Source organism: Pseudophryne corroboree, chromosome 1, assembly GCF_028390025.1.
Source record: "Pseudophryne corroboree isolate aPseCor3 chromosome 1, aPseCor3.hap2, whole genome shotgun sequence".
In the NCBI taxonomy this organism is placed as follows: Eukaryota; Metazoa; Chordata; class Amphibia; order Anura; family Myobatrachidae; genus Pseudophryne; species Pseudophryne corroboree.
In genome coordinates this window covers 841745642-841770961 of record NC_086444.1, presented here as the reverse complement: position 1 = coordinate 841770961, position 25320 = coordinate 841745642, and the positions used below count along the sequence as shown (strand labels likewise).

At 44.3% G+C, this 25320-nt stretch overlaps 1 protein-coding gene across 5 annotated transcripts in view; it reads left to right on the top strand.

Annotated features, from left to right (window-relative positions):
- Positions 1-25320, top strand: part of EPHA5 (EPH receptor A5) — a 438408-nt gene that overhangs the window by 370026 nt on the left and 43062 nt on the right. For 3 of the 5 annotated variants that reach the window (XM_063919909.1, XM_063919907.1, XM_063919910.1), the window contains 4 exons: positions 6950-7109; positions 9145-9250; positions 23932-23999; positions 24279-24422. In XM_063919909.1, coding sequence (XP_063775979.1) covers positions 6950-7109; positions 9145-9250; positions 23932-23999; positions 24279-24422 — 478 coding nt within the window. The remainder of the gene's footprint in view (positions 1-6949; positions 7110-9144; positions 9251-23931; positions 24000-24278; positions 24423-25320) is intronic. The other 2 variants (XM_063919908.1, XM_063919911.1) reach the window with 1 other exon arrangement.

The window sequence follows — 25320 nt, the reverse complement described above, 5'->3', positions numbered from 1 at the left end:
ATTGCCTCTTTGATCTGGTTAGGACACACATTATGTCTAATTGATCCTGTTGCTATAGAAACCGTCACTTCCGGTGACTATATTGTTTAAGAATTTTTCCACCTAAAGTACTTATGGAATTCTCTTACAAAATGATGAATACCACCAATCAGTGAAGCCCGTGAATTAACGACCTTGTAAATAAAGAAAACGGGACACTTCCGATATGCGAAATAAATGTGTGATTGTGATTAACAAAATACACTAAGATGCACCGGCCTGTCGCTATAGCAACAGGTTATTTCCGGAAATTGTATACGTAGCCAAGAGTTTTTCGATCGATGTTCCTGTTTCCTGCTCTGTCACTTAGCAACCGGCCGCACAGGAAGTGAAGGCCCCGGAACTACGAGAACGATTCACTTCCGGGGTTTTAGACCTGTATGAATCATTAGTGAGGCGGGAGTAGGGGAGTGACAGATGGCTGCTCCTATAAACAGACAGACATACAGGAAGTTGTCGTGAGCAGCGTCACGTGATCGGCAAAACGATCACATGACCAGGAATAGGGAATTAATTTATTTTACAATTTAGTCCTTTTTAAGGGATTTATGATTAATTTTAGGAATGTCTATTTATGAAGGTTCTTATTTAGTAATCTCTGCTGTTTCTGCTTTCTGAAAACTTGAAATTTTAATGTTTGATCATAATTGATGATTTATGTTAATTGACTGATGACATCATTTCCCCTATAAAAAAGGGGTAAAATCTGAACACTCATTACCCTCTGAGAAAGCTGCCTGGAGCGGCGAAACGCGTCAGGGAACACTGCTCTTGACCATTGGATGTCATCAAACTCAGCTCTATTGGACCTTAGATCCAGGACATACCCATCTGTATGCAATTGGTGAACCAGGATCCCGATCCCAGCCTTGGTCTTTTAAACAATTTCTTCAGGATTCATCTTTCAATGGAACACAGCGCGTTGGACATGAAAGTGTCAACTTAAAAGGACTGTGAACCAGAATCCGTTTCCACAAGTGAAGACCCGGATCAGGATCCACGCATTGGAACACTTGATGGGTAATTGATTATTGGTCCTGGCACAAATCAGTTATCACGTCCAATTATTATTATATGGACCGTAGACTGTTTTAATAAGGTCATCACTGACGTATTTAGTTCACATCCATGAATTGGTCTATGAGCGTTTTTCATCTTTTATATGAATTTTATTGATACATATTATATCAGTCTGTTTTAAATTAATAAATTTGTATATTATTAGTACCAGTTGTGTTAGCGCTGTAATCCATTCCTTTTCTGTATACATCAATTGGGAAATTGTATTGCATGGTAAGAATACTGCTGAAATGTGAGATGTTTTTATAACTACGCTCCATAAGTACACTCATTTGTATATTCCCAAAGTCAACAAAAACAGGAGTAGGAAATTCAAACCGAAGTGGCTTAATAAGAGGGTCAAGGAACAAATGGATAAAAAAGCATACTTTCAAAGCATTTAATTCTGACAGAATGGTGGAATCATTTCAGTTCAGTTCTACAAGGAATGCAACAAAAAATGCAAAAAATAAATCAGAGCAGCAAAAATAGAAAACGAAAAACAAATCGCAAAGGAGAGTATAACAAACCCCAAAAAGTTCTTTAAGTACATAAATGGAAAAAGGTTAAAAAGGGAGAATATTGGACCTTTAAAGGGCGAGTTGGATGTCTTGATTAATGATGATAGAGATTTATTTAATAAATTATTTTCATCAGTATTCACGAATGAGGACAGGTTGATGAGAGTAGAGCATAACATAAACTACGAAAATGACCCGATGCTAGGTACTTGGTTAAACAAGGATGTAGTCCGGGAGAAACTAAGTTAAATTTAGATAAATATATCTCCTGGGCCGGATGGACTCCACCCCAGGGTTCTTATGGAACTAGAGATATCGAGACCCCTATATTTGATTTTCAGAGAGTCAATTAGATCAGGAACGATACCTAAGGACTGGCGTATAGCAGAGGTAGTCTCAATATTTAAAAATGGTATTAAAACTCACCCAGATAACTATAGACCGGTAAGTTTGACATCTATATTGGGGAAATTACTGGAAGGAACAGCATACTTGAGTACTTGGATACCTCCAAGGTTATTACTAGCAATCAGCATAGTTTTGTGAAGGACAGATCCTGTCAAATTAACTTAATAAGCTTCTGCGAAAAAGTGAGCGATAACATTGATCAGGGTCATGCTTTTTGGACTTTGCTAAGGCCTTTGACAAAGTCCCACATAAGAGACTAATTCTCAAACTAAGGGAGCTTGGGGTAGGGGACACTATTTGTACTTGGGTGAAAAATTGGCTGTTCAATAGGGAACAGCGAGTGGGGATTAATGGGATGTACTCTGAATGGGCTTCAGTGCTCAGTGGAATACCACTGGGTTCAGTACTCGGACCATTGTTGTCTAATATATTCATTAATGACCTAGCAGAGGGACTGGAAAACACAGTATTAATTTTCGCAGATGATACTAAGCTATGTAGAGTAATTCATTTAGACAAGAATGTTGAGTATCTACAGAATGACTTATCTAGACTTGAGGTCTGGGCGATATAAATGGAAAATGAGGTTCAATACAGACAAATGTAAAGTTATGCACTTTGGGACTAAGAACAATCAGGCAGCCTATAAACTAAATGGGGAAAAAGTAGGGATAACAAAAGTTGAAAAAGATATGGGAGTGCTTATCGACAATAAACTTGGTAGCAGTACGCAATGTCGAAATGCAACAACAAAAGCAAATAAGGTGTTAGCATGCATTAAAAGGGGATTGGAGACAAGGGGTGAGAGTGTAATCCTGCCACTGTATAAATCATTGGTGCGGCCACACCTGGAATATTGTGTACAGTTCTGGGCAGGGCCGGACTGGGACCAAAAATAGGCCCTGGCATTTTTGAAGCACACAGGCCCACCTCGGTGTCAGCATCTGACTCCTCCCCTTACTATTCCCGACTCCTCCTACTTCTTAGTCTATGCTCTTACAAATATAATTAATATTATAACAACATACAAGTGTACATCATTCTGTATTAAAATACACACAACCATTGGTTGAAGTGGAAATGTTGAAGTGGGGGGTATGGAAAAATAAAGGTTGTAACTAAGCGCGCGAGCTCCTGAAAAGGGGCGTGGACACGCACGCGCCCCATTCTGTAGAATGAGAGCGTCTGTGTGCACTCCCGGCGGGGCCAATTGGCGACCAATCAGACAGAGAGTGTCCCATAGAGGTACTGCCAAAAATATGGGTGTGGCCAATTAAAATGGGACGTGATACACAGACATATGCCCGCAATAGTGCAGTGCCAGATCCACAATTGCCCCCACAGTGCTGGTATACAAATGCCCCCACAGTGCCAGATCCACAAATGCCCCACAGTGCCAGGTATATAAATGCCCCCACAGTGCCATATCCACAAATGCCCCACAGTGCCAGGTATATAAATGCCCCCACATTGCCAGATCCACAAATGCCCCACAGTGCCAGGTATACAATTGCCCCCACAGTGCCAGGTAAACAATTGCCCCCACAGTGCCAGGTATACAAATGCCCCCACAGTGCCAGGTATACAAATGCCCCCACAGTGCCAGGTAAACAAATGCCCCCACAGTGCCAGGTAAACAATTGCCCCCACAGTGCCAGGTATACAAATGCCCCCACAGTGCCAGGTATACAAATGCCCCCACAGTGCCAGGTATACAAATGCCCCCACAGTGCCAGATCCACAAATGCCCCACAGTGCCAGGTATATAAATGCCCCCACAGTGCCAGATCCACAATTGCCCCACAGTGCCAGGTATACAAATGCCCCCACAGTGCCAGGTAAACAATTGCCCCCACAGTGCCAGGTATACAAATGCCCCCACAGTGCCAGGTATACAAATGCCCCCACAGTGCCAGGTATACAAATGCCCCCACAGTGCCAGGTAAACAATTGCACCCACAGTGCCAGGTATACAAATGCCCCCACAGTGCCAGGTATACAAATGCCCCCACAGTGCCAGATCCACAAATGCCCCACAGTGCCAGGTATATAAATGCCCCCACAGTGCCAGATCCACAAATGCCCCACAGTGCCAGGTATATAAATGCCCCCACAGTGCCAGATCCACAAATGCCCCACAGTGCCAGGTATACAATTGCCCCCACAGTGCCAGGTAAACAATTGCCCCACAGTGCCAGGTATACAAATGCCCCCACAGTGCCAGGTATACAAATGCCCCCACAGTGCCAGGTAAACAAATGCCCCCACAGTGCCAGGTAAACAATTGCCCCCACAGTGCCAGGTATACAAATGCCCCCACAGTGCCAGGTATACAAATGCCCCCACAGTGCCAGGTATACAAATGCCCCCACAGTGCCAGGTAAACAATTGCACCCACAGTGCCAGGTATACAAATGCCCCCACAGTGCCAGGTATACAAATGCCCCCACAGTGCCAGATCCACAAATGCCCCACAGTGCCAGGTATATAAATGCCCCCTCAGTGCCAGATCCACAAATGCCCCACAGTGCCAGATACACAAATGCCCCCACAGTGCCAGGTATACAAATGCCCCCACAGTGCCAGGTATACAAATGCCCCCACAGTGCCAGGTATACAAATGCCCCCACAGTGCCAGGTAAACAATTGCCCCCACAGTGCCAGGTATACAATTTCCCCCACAGTGCCAGGTAAACAATTTCCCCCACAGTGCCAGGTATACAAATGCCCCCACAGTGCCAGGTATACAAATTCCCCCACAGTACCAGGTAAACAATTGCCCCCACAGTGCCAGGTATACAAATGCCCCCACAGTGCCAGCCAATTGCCCCCACAATGCCAGGTATACAAATGCCCCCACAGTGCCAGCCAATTGCCCCCACAATGCCAGGTATACAAATGCCCCCAGTGCCCCCCACAGTGCCAGCCAATTGCCCCCACAGCAGCTTACTTACTGCTGCTGCTGCTGCTGCTCCTCCGGCTGTGATGTGAGGTGTCAGGAGCTCAGAGCGCACCAGCGCAGCTATGTCTGGTGGCGTGTAGCGGACTTCAAACCAGCCGCCGGTTCGTGAGCCAATCAGCGGCGGCTCCTGATTGGCTGCCGGTCCGCGAGCTCTGATTGGCTCACGAACCGGCGGCTGGTTTGAATTCCGCTACACGCCGCCAGACATAGCCGCGCTGGCGCGCTCTGAGCTTCTGACAGCTGAGACACGCTGCCGCCGGACTGAGCGGCAGCATGTCTCAGTGACACAAGAGGGGGTCGGCTGCACCGGCCCACGTGGCCATCGGCCCTTCTGGCATTTGCCAGAAGTGCCAGATGGCCAGTCCGGCCCTGGTTCTGGGCACCTCACTATAAAAAAGATATCTTGGAACTCGAAAAGGTTCAGACGCGAGCCACCAAACTGGTTAAGGGGTTAGAGGCACTGGATTATGAAGAAAGACTTAAAAGGTTAGATTTCTTTACACTGGAAAAGAGGCGACTGAGAGGAGACATTATTAATATTTTTAAATACATTAAGGGACAATACAAGGATTTATCAAATGATTTGTTTAGCAAAAAAACACTACATAGGACACGAGGACATCCCCTGAGGTTAGAAGAAAAAAAAATACATACACAATGGAGAAAAGGGTTCTTCACAGTAAGAACAGTAAAGATTTGGAATTCTTTGCCAGAGAAGGTAGTAATGGTGGACTCAATCAATAAGTTAAAAAATGGATTAGATAAATTCCTAGCGGAAAAAAATATCCAAGGATACAGCATTTAATTAAGATTTAAAAAAACAAAAACATTTATTATACAGGTTGAACTCGATGGACATCTGTCTTTTTTCAACCTCAACAACTATGTAACTATGTAACTATTTGCCCGCGACTTCACTCATGCGGATGTCTTCCGGAAAAAAAATATGTCTCCATAGATCATAAACTGTTCCTAGAAGTATATTTCTCTCCATTTATTATCATTTAGATCTATGGCCCTCATTCCGAGTTGTTCGCTTGCAAGGCGATTTTAGCAGAGTTACACACGCTAAGCCGCCGCCTACTGGGAGTGAATCTTAGCTTCTTAAAATTGCGAACGATGTATTCGCAATATTGCGATTACAAACTACTTAGCAGTTTCTGAGTAGCTTCAACCTTACTCGGCATCTGCGATCAGTTCAGTGCTTGTCGTTCCTGGTTTGACGTCACAAACACACCCAGCGTTCGCCCAGACACTCCCCCGTTTCTCCAGCCACTCCCGCGTTTTTTCCGGAAACGGTAGCGTTTTTATCCACACGCCCATAAAACGCAGTGTTTCCGCCCAGTAACACCCATTTCCTGTCAATCACACTACGATCGCCGGAGCGAAGAAAAAGCCGCGAGTAAAAATACTATCTTCATAGCAAAATTACTTGGCGCAGTCGCAGTGCGAACATTGCTCATGCGTACTAAGCAGAAAAACGCTGCGATGCGAAGAAAAATACAGAGCGAACGACTCGGAATGAGGGCCTATATACATACAGTCATTTTGGGCTTGAGGAGCATGCACACTCCATGCGTCGGGTGTCAAGCATCTGTTTTTTCCTTTATTGCTTCTCTATTTGATATCATATTGAGATAATAGATACCTCAGTTTCTTTTTAAGTCACTAAATCTATCCAATAGCGAAAACACGATCCAAATTCATGCAGTAGTTTTTGAGTGATGCCGGGACAGACAGATAAATAGACAGACACAATTTACAACTTTATATAAATATAGATGACTAAATAAGAGAATACTTGGGAGCTGCATATAACTTATTTTTTTATTACTTAATCTCTATACAGCACAAATGTAGAAACTACAATTGTATTATATCAGCCATACAGTATTCTGTACATCTAGACTGTGAATTTTTAGTTGTATTCATAGATGCCATATTTTTGTTTCAAATGAAGGATCAAGAAACCAGCTACACAATCATCAAGTCCAAGGAGACAGAACTCACTGCAGAGGGATTAAAGCCTGCATCATCCTACATATTCCAGATCAGAGCACGCACGGCCGCAGGGTACGGTGCCTTCAGTCGCAGATTTGAGTTTGAAACCAGCCCAGTGTGTAAGTCATTTTAATTACTGTCAGCTCATGTCCATGTAATAGTTAGTGGAAAGAGTCAGCAGATCAATACCATAACAGGGAACTGTCATTCTTACACTGCTCCAGATCTCCGCTCCCAGGTCCAATGCATTAAGAGAAGAAGCCTCATTCATGTCACTCAGTTAGATAAGTTAACACGTTGGCTCTTGCTTTCTGCTCACATCTAGTGCAGGAAGGGAAGGGCGGATGAGATAAATGTCAATCTGTTGGTAAACTGTAAAATTTAGCAATACACATCTATTTTTTTTATTTGGGTTTCTTCTTTACTACATGTTTTCTACATTATTTTGTTGTTCATGGTTGTTTTATGATGATTAGAAAATACTGATATACAAGTCTAAGACTTTGCAGTTATGTGCTATATTTGATTGCTTGATGTCCTGTTTAGGAGATACAGATTAAGGGGGTTACTCGTGATTGTTAGCCAACCCAAAAAGCAAGCAACTGGGCAAAACCATGTTGCACTGCAGGCGGGGCAGATGTACCATGTGCAGAGAGATTTAGGTTTCGGTGGCTGATATTGTTTCTGTACATGGCAAATACTATCAGTCTAATTTTTACACTGCAATTTAGATTTGAGTTTGAGCACACCAAATCTAAATCTCTCTGCACATGTTATATCTGTCCCACCTGCAGTGTAACATGGTTTTGCCCAGCTGTGTGCTGTTTTAGTTTGCTAACATACCTGAATAAGTACATGTATACTTACAACATTTCATGGCTCCTCTCCGGGAGAAGAAGTTTGGGGGTAAGGGGGGGTGCTGACAATATCCAGCCCTGACCCCACTTCGGGGAAATGCATTGATTTGCGGGTCCACAGTAGGCTAGAATGATGCAATTTGCATCATCTTAGCCCCTCCAAGCGGACACGCGAATGCTGTTGATTATCTCGCCATCCTACCTGCTTCACCAGGGTGTGGACGGGATGCGGGAAATCTGCCTGTTCTTCCAGGTTATAAATTATGAGTTCTAAACTTCACTTACCTGGATTAGAGTCAACAATGTAATCAAAGCTTGATTATTTTCAGGTTTATAATTTGAGGTATCAATCCACTATCATTAGTGGTATACAGTACTCATTACTTGCTACATATAGGGGGTCATTCCGAGTTGATCGCTAGCTGCCGTTGTTCGCAGTGCAGCAATCAGGCTAAAAATCGGCATTTCTGCGAATGCATATGGACCACAATGCGCACGCGTGACGGACTGGTACAAAGTCCTTTGTGGTTTTGCACAGGTTCTAGCGAAGTTTTCATTTGCACTGGTGGCCGCAAGAAGATTGACAGGAAAGGGGCGTTTCTGGGTGTCAACTGACCATTTTCAGGGAGTGCTTAGAAAAACACAGGCATGCCATGGAAAACGCAGGCGTGGCTAGGCGAACGCTGGGCGGGTGTGTGATGTCAAAAGCCAACCCACCAACGTTAGAATCAACGCACATGAAGAGTAAGTACAGGGCTGGTCTTGTTTTGCACAAAATGTTTTTGCAGGCGCTCTGCTGCACAGGCGTTCGCACTTCTGCAAAGCGAAAATACACTCCACGGTGGGCGGCGACAATGCATTTGCATGGCTGCTAAAAACTGCTAGCGAGCGAACAACTCGGAATGACCACCATAATCTCTAGAGTTCAGTGCTGTAGAATACTTTTCTCTAAATCCAGTACACCTTGTGGTGCCTTACAAATAAAAGATAATACTAATATAAACACTAGGACGTTAAGCACTTAATTATTGCATGCTCTTCATCTAAGAAGTTGCTTTGAACGTTCACGACTCTCCTTATTTACCTCACTTTCTATATGTTCTGGAATAACTAGTAACTCGGACATTCTATTCTGTTGGATATATTTGCAGAAGTATGATTTTTTGCTGTGACATAGATGCCATTTTAATGTGAATATTTTTGCAAAGTTGCAGTCACATAAACTTAAACCTCTGAGGCTGCCAGTTTGTTGCTTGTAATTGAAGCTGTAATCTCCATTTTCTGCCTATCTATTCAGCATTTGCAGCAACCGGTGATCAGAGCCAGATTCCTATAATTGCCGTGTCGGTCACTGTGGGAGTTATTCTGCTGGCCGGAGTTGTTGGTTTTCTTCTCAGTGGAAGGTATGTGGAATTGTGTTCTGCCTTTGCAGCTAAAAAGAGATAACATATTTGCATTTTATTTACTCAACAATTCACCTTGATTATACAAACATTCTGACTTCCACTATTAAGACTCTTGCTTGTTCAGCTTTATGTTGTGCAAAAGAATAAAACAAGGGCTTTTACCCTACAGTATGTGGTGGGCCATGCTGATGGCTGATCTGGCCCACAGCATGGATCAGAGTCTGATCACTGAGAAGGCTCCAGTTTAATGGAATCGATGTTCAGTAATATTCAATTGAAAAAGACAAATGTCTACAATGCTACTTGTTACATTGGGGCAGATGTATTAACCTGGAGAAGACATAAGGAAGTGATAAACCAGTGATATGTGCAAGGTGATAAAGGCACCGGCCAATCAGATCCTAACTGTTAATTTACATATTGGAGCTGATTGGCTGGTGCCTTTATCACCTTGCACATATCACTGGTTTATCACTTCCTTATGCCTTCTCCAGGTTAATACATCTGCCCCAATATGATAAAAGAATCATTTACAATGGTGAGTTTGCATGTACTGTATGATTTAAATGTAGGATAACATATTATGAGATTAACTTATAGTTAGGAGCAAATCAAACTAAAGGTTATAAATTAGCACCTGGACATACTGTATGATACAATGGAATGCAATTATTGTGATTCTGTGAGGACACATGAAAAACATTCATTGTCAGGATTCCACATTGTTGGACTGGGGCATAAAGGACCACCTGGGAAGGCAGTTGTAGGGGCCCAAGCGTAAGGGCCCCCACAGAGGGATTTCGCCAACCGTTAGAGAGGACATGCAAAGAACAGGATCCATTTATACAGGAGGGGAAAGGGGTGTGTCAGAACCACCCACTTTCATTGGCAGCAATCTGTAGCCATAGAAACAAACCAAGCACCCAAGTTCACCCATGATCCTATTCAGAGGTGTAGCAAGGTGTCATGGTGCCTGTAGCAAGGTATGCTTCGGCGCCCCCCTCCTCTGCACTGAATTGGGAACATGACCATCAGGGCCGGTTCTAGACCTTGTGGCATCCAGGGCGAAAGTTTTCTTAGGTGCCCCTCCCCCCCCAACACACACACACACACACACACACACACACACACACACACCCACCCACCCATTGGGTAAACATGTAGATTTGCCCTCAGTAGTTGTGCCCCCTGTAGATTTGCCCCCAGTAGGTGTGCCCCCTGTAGCTATGCCCGGAGTAGTTGTGCCTCCTGGTTTGTGCCCACTGTAGCTGTGCCCCCTGGTAGCGCTGCTTACAAACACTAAAGGAAAAAACAAAAACAAAAAAACAATACTCACCTGCCCCGCTCCTGCTTCCTGACTGCTGCTGCTCCGTCTCCGCGTCTCCACCCGTCTGACGTCATGACGCCTGTGCGTGTGACGCGTGACGTCACACACAAGTCACGGTGCGGAGGGGAGGAGGGAGAGATTTGATGCAGCTCAGGCTTCCAGCTGTCAGTGACTGACAGCTGCGGCTGCGAGCTGCTTGCGGCCAGGCAGAGGTTCCAGCGGAGTCGAGCTGTCGCACCCTGCACTGTCTTGGGTGCCTGGAACTCGAGCTCCACCGGAACCACCCTCCCTACGCCCCTGATCCTATTCCAGCAAGTTACTAACCCCTAGAGGGTGGGGTCAGGCAGTGAGCCTACTGGGTATTTCCACCATATGCCTGTGGGCCAGTCTGACCCTACAATTCTGTGAGACAGAATTTGGACACACTGAGATGGATGGAAGGATGTTAACTATCAGAGTAAAAATATGAACCTTTCCCTACATGTCATACCTCAGGGCGGGTACACTGACATGCACATACAGTACATACTGTGATTAGAATTGCCCACACTCATTGTACCAGTGTACTCTATCTGTACTCAGCAGTGTTGACATGACCTTAGACAGGGAAACTACAGTACCTGTTCCTCTGTCCACAATACACCATAAATGGCAATTATACCAACTGGCACCATTGTTAAAAGAACATGGCCACAGCATTTTAACACATTTTTGTTTAAATTTTTCCCTTGATTATCATAACATCCATCAGCAGGAAGCAGTCACGATACCGCTAATCGGGATCCCGGATGTTACAGTGCCGATGCCGGAATCCCGACTAGCAATGAAAGACCGACGCCAGAATCCCTACGCCACAGGCTTTCCTTCCTCTATGACTGTCCATGACCCCTCTTTTCAAAAACTTCTGTGAAAATTGATACCAATACTCCTCCGGTTGCAAGCATTCTATCAGAGACTTTTGATGTATACCATAGACTGTGTTCCACCTCTCAGACGTGGTGGTGATCATAACAAATTGTTGTTGCAAAGAGAATGCTATTGAATAGATCGTTTAAATACTATCTCACCAGCTGGATTAAATGAAGAGCAATGTCTGAGCTGCTATCTATAGATGTTTCTCTTAGCAAGTATCATGATGTCTACTTATTAGATAGATTTGATTACATCATTTTTTATTTTTCTGTTTTCTTTATATGGGTCATCTCTGGGGTTTATACTTTCACCATATTTTTTTATTATTATTATGCTTGTTGTAATTTGTGATGTGTAGCAGTTACCTCCTGTATACCCACTGGATTATGGATATATTAGATCCATTATGATTGTATAATTCCCACATTTGTAGTTCTCTCATATTGTATTATTATTACCCAACATGCCTTTAATTGTAGTTTTTCTACCTTGATTATGTCACTTCCGCTGTTGGGAACGCTGTGTCTATGTGGGTTCCCATGACAATTGGTCCTGGCACGTCACTTCCAGTCCTGGAAGCGTGCATTATGGAGAGTCAGGATTGGTGATCCCTATCCACTTTTTGCAAAAATCCGGGTTGTATCTTCCTATGGTCGGGGAGTTCTTAACCCTGAATCCTCTGGGAATCATACTTTCCCTGTGATAATCGGACAAGGATATGCCGTGCAGCAAAAAATCGATCTCTCTGCGTTTCAGCTTAAACAGCTTCTGAAACAGATCTTCTGGGCCCAATTGCTGGTCACTGAAGGAAAGTTGCTCTTTAAAACGCAGTCTGTCCGCATCTGCGTCCGTGAAGCTATACAGGTCCCCTTTGTTAATGTTGAGTTGCTTGCATCCTCTGACTTCCTCCGTTGGCGTTGTGGAGGTAGAGGGATTCATATTGCCAGGCGCTGAAAGGGTCTGGATTGGTCAACGTGCAAAAAGTGCTGTAAGTGACTGCTGCAGCTATAAAGTGCCGAGTGCTATTCGTGAAGAAAGTGCAATTGTGCTTGATTAGGTAAAGTGCTGCAGCTGGTGTGGCGAACTCCTGTCACATGTAGATTGAAGATGGCAATAAAGTGGGGTGCCCTGGCCCAGGCAGGGGACGTCTGTGAAGGCGGCTCCTGAGGATATGTAGATCATGTATGGCCCGGCACTCCTCCTCTGAATATAGCGCCCCGGTGCCCTCAGCAATATTTGTAGATAGTCAGAAAAAAGACTGCGGCACTCAGGGTCTTGTATTAGTATAAAGATGTATTAAAAATACATAGCAGAGAACATCAACGTTTCGGGGTATCTAACCCCGTTGTCAAGATGTGAGAGAGTGAAAAAAGTGCTGTGGGTGACTTACCTATAAAGCGAAGAAACCCGCCAAACCGCCAGTGAGGGACCGTCCGTGTTCCCGGTGCGCAGAGCGGCGCTGTGTGATGACATGCGTGCGCGGCTCGTGATGACGTGGCTGCTCCGTTGCTAGGCAGCAGTCGGGACGCCGAGGACGGGATGCGTGCACGTGACCTGGGCGTAATAACAAAGATCAGTGCAGAGCGACCACCCCAGGACCCTTGGAAAGACATAGTAAAGGCATCTAGAGTAACATGAAAAACAACCAATCCTGACGGACGCAGATGCGGACAGACTGCGTTTTAAAGAGCAACTTTCCTTCAGTGACCAGCAATTGGGCCCAGAAGATCTGTTTCAGAAGCTGCTTAAGCTGAAACGCAGAGAGATCGATTTTTTGCTGCACGGCATATCCTTGTCCGATTATCACAGGGAAAGTATGATTCCCAGAGGATTCAGGGTTAAGAACTCCCCGACCATAGGAAGATACAACCCGGATTTTTGCAAAAAGTGGATAGGGATCACCAATAAATGCAGCATGGATCTCATGCTGCTGGTGATTGAAGAAGCCGGGAGGGAACTGAAATTGGTCAAAGAAAAAATGACATCTTTTGAAGTTGACCACCTACCTGTACTACAAGGGGACACATCACATGACTGGCTATCAAAATTACGTTCCCAATGCGACACTTATCGCAGGGACCTGATCAAGTTTAAGAAGAATAAACATGATATTGTACAGGACGACTATGATAACAACAGGGTTTACAGGTGGATCATGGGAAGCAGTTCCAAAAGCTCCCAGACATTTCGACCAAAATCGAGACAAGGATGGCGTCGGCGCAGAGAGAATACTTCTAGATCTGCAGCCTCGTCCAACAGCGACAGCGAATTTGCTGTCGCTGACTCTGATGGCTCACAAGACTCGCAGGCCGTCCCTTTAGGCATGGCAGCCGCATCACAGTCCAAGGCAAGAGGCCGCCCACCCGCAGGGGCGGCCAGAACACGAGACTTAAAAGATCGGGCTGCAAAAAACAAAACATGATCTATAATCTCTCTCAACGCACCCTTACTCCTGCCGAAAAAGAAAAGCTCAATAATGGCCTGTCATTTGTCCCCACCAATCAGCACAAGGATCTAGAGTGGAAGATTGACCTTTATCAATATGCCAGGAAGCTCCGCAGACAGGAATATTTTGCACAGCATCCCAAGCAAGAGTCGGCTGAAACAACCATTTTTCAACCATTCTTGAACAAAAGGAGTCATTCCACCTTTGACCCACAGTCCGCCAACTCTTCTATCAAGACATATATACGCTTGGTAGACGAAGCAACCAACAAATACACTAGGGCAAACCAGCAGCGCCATCATAATTTGTCCAAGCAGGAATGGGCAGCACTCAGGAACCTGGGATCTTACACCGAAATTGTCATTCGCCCCGCAGATAAAGGGGGCGGGGTGGTGATCCTCGATATGACATACTACCGTTCGGAAATTCTGACTCAGCTAGCAGACCTCAATACGTACTGCCTACTGGATGGAGATCCCACGGCACAGTACAAACAAGAATTGGACACCATCTTGGCAACAGCCTGTTCACAGAACCTTATTTCTGAAAAGCTACACAAGGCTCTCACACAGAAGTTTCCGGTAGTTCCTGTTTTGTTTACTGTTCCTAAAATACATAAAAATCTCGAGACTCCCCCTGGTCGCCCGATAATTTCTGCCAGACAATCCCTCTATCAGCCCATCTCTCAGTTCCTTGATTACATTTTGCAGCCGTTGGTCCTCAAGCAGGCGACGTATTTGGAAGACACCACATCCTTTCTTCGTTTATTGGACAGCTATGGCACAGTCCCCGAGGGAGCAATCCTCTGCACAGTGGACATCTGCAGTCTGTATACCAGCATCCCGCATGTCGGGGGTCTAGAAGCCATGAGAACCTTCCTGGTGAAAGAGAAGATGGAGGATGTCGACCTGGACCTCTTCATGTCACTATTGGAATTAACTCTTACACGAAATTACTTTATTTTTCTACCAACAGAGAACCGGGTGCGCGATGGGAAGCAACGTGGCACCGTCATACGCTAACGTGTACATGTTCCAAGAAGAGGTCCTCATGTTCTTCCAAGATCAGTCCATCGTTCAATATATAACACTATTTACGAGGTATATAGACGACCTGTTCATCATTTGGACAGGAGGTGAACCAGCTTTGAAATCACTGTTGGAATCCATCAATGACAGACCTTCGACACTCAAAATCACCTTTCACTGGTCCATGTCATCTATTAATTACCTGGATGTCCAGGTTGCCATCAAGGCGGGCAGTCTACAAACCAGTGTATATAATAAACCCACCAACAAAAACACTCTCCTGCGGGCCAATAGCCACCATCCGCAATCACTGAAACTGGGTCTTCCCAGATCCCAAATGATGAGGGCAGCTCGAATCAATTGTCAACCTGACCTCCTGGAGGAGGAATTGGACAAGATGGTGTCAAGATTCACCGCTAGAGGCTACGAATGCACTACACTGGAGGCCATCAAAAAGGAGGTACTACAGTCACCCCATTCTACTTTATTACAAACCAAGAAGAGGTCCACTGACAACAGAATCGCTTGGACCACTACATTCGATACCTCCAGTGCGGTACTGAACAGAGCAAACAGAGCGTTTCTGGCCAATTGTATCTTCTGACCCACGTCTACCCTTCAAGCACAAGACCCCAATGATGTGTTATAGAAGAGGTCGTAACATCAAGGACTTGGTAGTGCATACCGACATTTCCAACATTTCGAGCTCTCCCATCCGGTCTCAAAAGGACTCATTCTTGATCAAGAAGCCAGGGTGCTACCGCTGCTTGGGCTGCACAACCTGCAGCCACATGCTGACGGGTTCCACCTTCATCGTACCACGGACAGGTAGAAAGATTGTCATGCGTCACGTGGTAACCTGCACCTCCACCTACATCATTTACCTGATCACTTGCCCATGTGGCTTATGCTACGTGGGCAAGACTATCAGATCCTTACGGGAACGCATGGCCTTACACCGCTCCGCAATCAAGGCGGCCCTCGCCGGGGGTTCTTCGGAACAACCGGTGGCCAGACACTTCCACGAAGCAAGGCACCGCCTATCTGATCTCAAGCATGTCATCATAGATCACGTTCCAAAATCCCTTAGAGGGGGGGACCGGGATGGTCAGCTCCTTCGCAGGGAGTCTTCCTGGATTTATAGACTCAACACCACCCAGCCAGATGGACTCAATGAAAGAATAGTGTGGAGTACATTTGGATGATTTTCCAACAACACAGCCTTTATGACTACAAGAAATGCTGGATCATGGTCGATATCCGTCATGATCTCAGCTTTGCTTAGCTTTATCTGTTCTGTTGGGCTACACAGTGTCTCTATTCCATTTACTGCACTCTGTTCTTCCTTCTCCTTTCTCTATATTTTCATATACTATTAGTGACGTACGGTTCACGGCCTTGCATGCTGCCTGCCCATGTACCAACACAGGGTTGCTCCTAACGGGCTTATACAACCCACCCTCTTCCCCCCCCTCCCCTTTTTCCTTCATTGTCAGGATTGGTTGTTTTTCATGTTACTCTAGATGCCTTTACTATGTCTTTCCAAGGGTCCTGGGGTGGTCGCTTTGCACTGATCTTTGTTATTACGCCCAGGTCACGTGCACGCATCCCATCCTCGGCGTCCCGACTGCTGCCTAGCAAAGGAGCAGCCACGTCATCACGAGCCGCGCACGCATGTCATCACACAGCGCCGCTCTGCGCACCGGGAACACGGACGGTCACTCACAGCACTTTTTTCACTCTCTCACATTTTGACAACGGGGTTAGATACCCCGAAACGTTGATGTTCTCTGCTATGTATTTTTAATACATCTTTATACTAATACAAGACCCTGAGTGCCGCAGTCTTTTTTCTGACTATCTACAAATATTGCTGAGGGCACCGGGGCGCTATATTCAGAGGAGGAGTGCCGGGCCATACATGATCTATATATATATATATATATATATATATATATATATATTACACACACATTTATAGACCACTGCAAGAACATGGATTTGGACACAATTCCACTTTCCTCTTTATACCACATTCATGCACTTCACTTGTGAGCTCATTGTTATTCAGTTACAATACCTTTTATTAGTTAACACATTTCAACACATTCACTGCCATACCCAGGATTCAAACCTATAACCTGTTGAATTCTAATCACACACCCTACTCATTGAGCTATTTGATCCTGCATAAAAAATTATGAACACTATATGAAGCTACTGGTACTTTGTAAAAAATAATCAGAATTGCAGTTGAGCAGAGCTCTGTAGTGTGCAGCCACCCATCCAATCTCTTACAGCCACACACTATAGAGATCTGCTCAGCCGCAATGCTGATCATTTTTCACAAAGTACAAGGTAAGCTTCAGACAGTTAGAATTCCCTACCTTAGAATTATCTACCTTTCTATGCAAGGGCAGATAGCTCAATGAATACGATTGTCTGACTGCAATGCCACAGGCAATGGGTTCGAATCCCGTTATGTCAGCATCTTGAAATGTAATAAAGTACAGTGTGGCTGAATAACAAAGAAATCTCAAGCTGAATTCATGAATGTTGTATAGGTATTAGCGACAGAAGGGGTCAGGAAAGGAGACAGGGACGGTCAGGAGATGCTGGGCTTCAAAAAGGGGGGAAGCTGCAAGTGAAAATAATTAAACCAGATAATTGGCAACAGTGCCCCCTACCCTGCAGCGCTATGTGCGGTGCCCCTTCCGCACACATCTAGGGACGGCCCTGATGATAAGTGCTTGCTTAGCAGGTTAATCCTTGAGAAAGGTGCAATGGAGGCGCCGAAACAGCTGTTGGATTCAGTACTGCTATTAGTATGAGGATGTTTATGTGACCACCCTGGCATTTAGAATGAGTATAAGCTTACATACTTCATGATCCTCTGCTTTTTTGTCAATTGGTCTTGCACAAGTTTTTGCACTTTATTTTATATTATGATGTTTTTACATACATAAAAGTTTATGGTTCACTTTGGAGGTACTGGCCCTTTTTTTGTATATGTGTATATATATATATATATATATATGTGTGTGTGTATATATATATATATATATATATATATATATTTATTTATTTACACTTTGGAATGTTAGTAGGTAGTGGCTGTAACAAAAGATGGCACTAGGCTTACATGCCAGTCTAGCTGGGGTATGCTCCTTCATCCTTGCACATATGGTCGCCAGGAGTCATTCCATTCTGCTTTGCATCAATACTAGGCCAATGGGATGCAGCCAGGACAGAGATTGCTCCAGCCATATATAAATATGTCAGTATTGCTATAATGTTCAGCAAGACTACATATTACTTTTACACTGTTTTTGCTGTATACAGTCTCATGTTTTAGTGAATGCAATAATAACATATATATGAAAAAAAATCACTCCACTCTCAAGCCACAAACTGCACAATGTTTTATTTGCAACTGTCACGTAGAGTAAATAAGTTATATCCTCCTCTGCACAATCTAAATAGTCATTATAAAGCTCTTTAATTCCCTGATATATGTCTTTATTTTCCAATCACTTTAATAATAAGTTTTAATTTTCCATTAAAATATAGCCACTTAGTTTTTCTACCAAACTAATAGGATTATTTATTAACCCTGTACTAGCCAGTGTTGCCATTACAATGGTCAATCTGACTGTACTGAAGTGCTCAGTAGATGGTTAATTTGTCTTTCCGGAAATTCTCCAGTAATTATTTAGATAATTGGGGTCGACCAAGACAAAATAGAAATGTATTTGCATAAATTGTGACTACTGGGTCCTGACTTGCAGGAAATCACAGGCATTAATGATTGCAATCGTAATGCATATTCACAGTTGTAAAACGAATTGGTCTATCTTCAGAGTATACTTCTTTCTCTACAGTATATTGATGGTTTTGTTTTTATTTTGTATAGCTCTACAGAAATTGTAGGATAAATAATATAATTAAAACTTTGAAATCATCATAATGCTTGCTAATGCAGGACAGTATGTATAGATATATAGTAAGCTTTGGAAAATGCATATCAAAAGGAGCGAGCCTGTGTGCAAGTTTTTTGAGGGGACCACAAAAGAATGGCACCTGCACAGAGGGATAGCAAAGACTCTGGTGCAGTGTAAGAGATGGGTGCATTAAAAGAGGAAGGGCCTGAGCAGGGACGGACTGGGGCCTTAATTCGGCCCTGACAATCGTGAACGCGTGCGCGAGCATCACAGGGGAAGGGGGGCGCGCGTGCATCACAGGTGGCGTGTCGCACGACATATGGTGGCGTGCCGCGAGTCATGGGGGCGTGGACTCGTGGCACGCCCCCATTACCATGGCAATGGTTTCTGGGGGCGGGGGTGCGGCGCGAGTCCGGTGGCATGGACTCGCGGCATGCCCCCATTTCCATGGAGACGATGGAACCAGAGTGCCGGAGGCTGCGATGTGCGTGGCCTTCCCGGCTCTCTGAGTGACCGATTCGGCCCACCTGCCTATCGGCCCTTCTGGTATGTGCCAGAAGTGCCAGATGGCCAGTTCGGCCATGGGCCCAAGTGCAGTCTCCATCTGGGACCCCCTCCTCTCTAAAAGCAGCACTCTATTGAGCACTAGTAGACCCTGGCATTGTTTCAGAGTCTACTGCTCATGTGCAGATGATGTTTTCCTGTTGCACCTGCACAAAACAAAGGGAAAACGGCAGCCACACCATTTTCCTGGTGGTTTGTGCAGTGTTGTCTCTACCGACGGGAGTCTTCAGAGAGGTAAGTATAGATGAACTGGTGCAGGGTGTTATGTGTTGGCCCGCTTGGACCCCAGGGATCATGAGTGAACAGGAGCCATCTTAGATTTATCTAGAACTCAGTTGGGTAGCCTCCAATTTCCAGATTTATGGCAAATGAACAGAAGATAGCACAGTCTCTTACTAGTGGCATATCTATAATGTGTGGGGTGTGTGGGGCACAAGAGCCTGTGTACTCCACACAGCCTGCACCCATTGTAGGTACACAACTGTGCTTAGCTTGCTGCATGGTGTTTTCTGCATATTTTGTCTTATTTGTATTTGCTGTGCTATATATTTATTGCAGATACTCATTTAAAAGGCAATAAAAGGTCATGTTACAGTATGTTGGGGTTTGTAGTTTTGTCTGTCTTTTTAGAGGTATAGTATACACAGTATGTATGCACCTGTGCAGCAAGTAGTATTGGAAATTGTTGTCAAGCATAAAAAACAAATCCACCTTAGGCTTAGGAGGAGACCAGGGGAAGCAGAAAACAGCTCCAGGACCTTCATTTTTTTCTGTTTTGCTATTATTTTTGTTGGTTGATACATCCACTTAATGTCAGAGGTGTTAAAGGATGCAAGACTATATGGACATAACAAGGAGTACATGTCACCTTAAACCCATCTCTGTACAGACAGCACATACACTATATGGACAAAAGTATTCTGACACCCGACTATTACACCAACAGGGACTGTATTGACATTGTATTAAAAAAAAATACTTTAATATGGAGTTGGTCCCCTTTTTGCAGCTATAACAGCTTCCGCTCTTCTTGGAAGGCTTTCCACAAGATTTTTCTGTGGGAATTTGTGCACATTCATTCAGTAGAGCATTTATGGGGTTAGTCACTGAGATCGGTTGAGTAGGCCTGGCTTGCAATCTCCATTCCAGTTCATCCCAAAGGTACTCAACGAGGTTGAGATCAGGGCTCGGCGTGGGCCACACAAATTCTTCCATACCGAACTCATGAAAACAATGTCTTTTTAGTCCTTGCTTTGTGCACTGGGGCACAGTCATGTTGGAGTAGAAAAGGGCCTTCCGGAAACTGTTGCCAAAAAGTTAGAAGCATTGCTTTGTCCAAAATGTCTTGGTATGCTGAATATTAAGATTGCCCTTCACTGGATATAAGGGGCCTAGCCCAAACCCTGAAAAACAGCCCCATACCATTAGCCCTCCTCCACCAAACTTCACAGTTGGCATAATGCAGTCAGGCAGGTAATGTTCTCTCGGCATCTGCCAAACACAGACTTTCCCATCTGACTGCCAAACAGAAGCGTGATTCGTCACTCCACAGGACATGTTTCCACTGCTCCACAGTCCAGTGTAGTGTGCTTTACACCAATCCATCCGAAGCTTGGCATTGGAGACGTGAGGATGGCATGCAGCTGCTCGGCAATGGAAACCCATTCCAGTAAGCTCCCAACACAGTTTTTGAGCTTGCATTAATGCCAGTGGAAGTTCGGAACTCTTCAGATATGGAATCAGCAGAGCTTTGGCGATTTTTAAGAACCATGCGCCTTAGCAGTCGTTGGCCATGGAATATCCAGCTGGGATGGAATTTCATGAACCGTCTTATAGTAAAGTGGCATTCTATCACAGTACTACACTTGAAGTCACTTAGCTCTTCAGAACAACCCATTTTGTAACACAAATGTTTGCAAATGGAGACTGCATGGCTAGGTACTTGAATTTATACACCTGTGGCAACAGATCTGATTGAAACACCTGAATTCAATAATTAACAGGTGTAGTCAAATACTTTTGTCCATATAGTGTAGCTAAATATATGGTATATTTACCATATAATACATCTTTATAGCATTTACATATGCACCTTTTTCACGTGTGTCATGGCATTAGTTATGAATATTCATGATCATTAATGAGGGTGTAAATATTGCATTTGTAAGTAGAAGTATTCTAATTGTGCTCCTGAGTGACATACATCCTATGATATCAACAAGCTGCAAGCTTTCACATGAGGTTACATGTGTCTGCGCTCACCTACTGCTAATTTACATAATGCAGAGTTATGATGCAAAGTGGGCAGGGTACATCTGTATAGATAATTTAACATTTTTAAAAAATGGTCAATCCCGGGATTCCCGGGATACCCGGGATTTACATTTTTATTGTGTGTCCACCCGTTCCCCTCCACCACCACCCCGCCTCTCACCACCCGGCCCCGCACGCAGACATAACTCACCAAACTGCAGGGGCGGGAGGGTGGGAAACTTCATTCCGTCTCGGCAGCTGGTGACTGTAGGGGGAGACGGTGGGTGACGACCGCCTTTCCATCGTCCTCAGCGGTGGCTGACGACCTGGTGGCAGCGCAGCGTAACCTCAGAGTCAGATGTCACACTGCGCAGGGGAGACAGGGGGAGGAAGCCGGGCGGCATTGAGTGTCGTTGCCCGGCAGTAAAGTGCCGCCTGATCCCGCAATCCCCGGGATTGGAGCTTCTAATCCCGGGATTGAATCCTGGCCGGTTTGTGGCCTAAATCCCGGGATCCCACCGATCCTGATCCCGGGATTGGCCACCATAGTCCTATATGCTCATCAGGCCCATAAGAACTTTCCTAGTGACATACAGAACCGGTTGGAGAGTTAGACAAATAGGAAATAGATTAGTAGAGGTATCTGTCAGTGGGAAGTTTTAGAGTTTTGTTTCTTGCCAATTCACTTTTAAAAGAGTCTATTTTGGACTAAATTAAATGTTCTTGTTCTAAATATACATAGTCACAGGCTTTAAACGTATGTCAATCACAATGTATAACTCCACATCCTAAGCATGCATCGCTTAGGATGTTGAGTTGTGGATTTTATAGTTACTCAATGTAAGAAAACAATAAAAAATCAGCCTCTCAACATAATTTCCTATTCTGTATATAAAACGCACAAACAGATTATTAGAACTAGTACTGTTTGGGAACAGTGGAATTTTTTCTTAGAGCTATTGACATGACTATAGCGCAAAATGCACTACAGCACATCTGTTTTCCAGTATTGCAACATCTACGTGCCAGAGATTACAGGGTAAGATGTGTTTACTAAGTGACAAATTTATAGCCCGTTTATCTAATTAGTAAGTTTAGTACATCTGGAAGCTCTATGGTAGGTAATGTTTCATAGACAGGTTTTCTGCCATACATTATTAGTGAAGCCGAACCATTGCTGAGTGCCAACATAAACCTGCAGTGACATTATAGTATTAAGCAGTGTATCTTGTTGAGATATGTTTTTATGGCACTTTTTGGGGTTTTTCATTACCTAATTTTGCATGTTAATGTGACTTTCAGCTGTATACATTTATAAACCTCCAGAGATACCAGAATGATGATGCTTTTAGCACCTTTTCAATCTCAATTTAGATAATAAACTATGAGTCATGTAGCAATAAGGAAACATTTTTATATCACTGGCAATTTATTTTGACTTTTGTTTTCACCAAGAAGAAAATGTGTTTGTATTGTTTGAGGAGGATAATACAGTAGCATCTGTTTTACAAATAATGCTTTTAGATAAGGGCACCTGTTGTTAGGTTAAGAGGAAAAGATAACTCAGTGGTTAAGAGCAGGGACTCATGTTTAAGGGGCCTAGTTATCAAATAATATTTGTAGGTTGCCCGACAGCATTGCATATCCCCTGAATGTATCATGGAGGCACAGCAGCAGATACCTCCATATCTACCTCAGTCCCTCCATTTTCGACAGCAGCCTCCATAGATTTCTATGGTTCAACCCGGCTCAAGTCACAGTGCGGTTTGAATGGGTAAGTTGGTTCAAGGGTTCAACCCGGCTCGCAGTGGGGTTTGAACGAGTAAGTTGCGTCGATGCGACCCGGGACCCATTTACACCATAGGAAGAGGCCACACTTGGAGATTATGTCATCTCCAAGTGCCTCCTCCGCACTCGTCGGCTGTAATTCACCAACCTGGCAATAAGTACAGTCGGGCCGCCAGTCTGAAAGGGCTGTAGCCGAGGCGCACTTCGGAAGGACCCGTGTACAAATCCCGGGTGCAATAGCAGTGTAAATGGGGTATAAGAGATTTGCTGGAGAACTTGGCCCTGATTATCCAACAAACAGGGAATGGGTTAACAATTCTGTATAAAGTGGTTGTCTTTGTTAGCATGTTCTTAAAGGGGGTTGTAATTTATTTGAATAACACTTAAATAAAACATAAATGCCTTGATCCCTTTTGTAGGCGATGTGGCTACAGCAAAGCTAAACAGGATCCAGAGGAGGAGAAGATGCATTTTCACAATGGACACAGTAAGTACCATAGGGTTAATAGTCCTATCTGTTTACGCTTATCAGTTTTAGAATTGTGCTATATAATTAGCTGCTTTCTGCTATATAATTAGATGTTTACAGTATCTTTTTGTCCTAAATAAAACCAGAGAAAGTATCTTCTTGTCTTAAATCTAACTAGAGAGAGAAGTCTCAAAAATTCATTACATTTTACATTATCATTGATGTTGCTGTTTTATTCTCCATAACAATATAATGAAAAACATGTTTGTAGCACTTTGATGACTAATAAGAAGTCAGTTTTTTGTTCCTCTACAGTTAAATTACCAGGAATAAAGACATACATTGACCCTCATACCTACGAGGACCCAAGCCAGGCCGTACATGAATTCGCTAAGGAAATAGACGCTTCCTGTATAACCATTGAGAGAGTTATTGGAGCAGGTATTTCATTACTGTTCCCCTAGACAGTTAACTGCATTCTGTTTAAACTGTAGTATAAAGTATCTAAAAATGGGAACCCTAATAAAAAGTTTTCTAATGCATGTTGTGCTAAGCATGTCATCTGAATCATTTTGTGTGGTACAAATATTTCCATTCTCTAGACAAGATAGAAAATAATTTTAAGCTTAACTCAAATGCGGTGATTCCAGTTGCAAGTGCTCCTGAATAATGCTTTATGCTCACTCCTGGGCCATGTCTTCCTTTAACTTCCCTTCCTCATCAGTGCTTGCAAGGCATTCCACTGCAAGCTAGTTACCCCCTTCTTGGCTGAAAGCAGTAAGCACATAATTGGTGGGATGTACTAAATGAAATCGCCACCCATCGTCGCCCAACGCCACGATGCTAATCGCATATGTACTTACATATGCGATTAACATTGCGGAGGACAGCTCTTTCGATAAGAGCTGTCCTCCGTGATCCCCAGTTGCAGCTTGACTTCTGGGATTCGGCCCGGGAGTCAGTGTGCACATGCGCAGGGTGACGGGGGCAAGCGCGGGGCATCCTGGGAGGGATCCGATTGGATCCCTCATGCAGCGCTGTGGAGAGAAGCCCATAGGCTTCTATGGAGTCTCGCCAGCGGTGCTGATCTGGCGGCTGGAGCATACAGTAGTACTTTCTAAAAATGCGGTAAACGGTAGTTTACTGCATTTTCCATTTAGTACATCCCGCCCAATGAGAGATACAGTTTAGGTTTCCATTGAGTAGTATATTGTAATGGGTGTTCTTCAGGTTGCCGGCGGCTGGGCTCCCGACGACCACCATACCGGAATCCCGACCGCCGGCATGCTGACATCTTTTCTCCCTCTTGGGGGTCCACGACCCCCCTGGAGGGAGAATA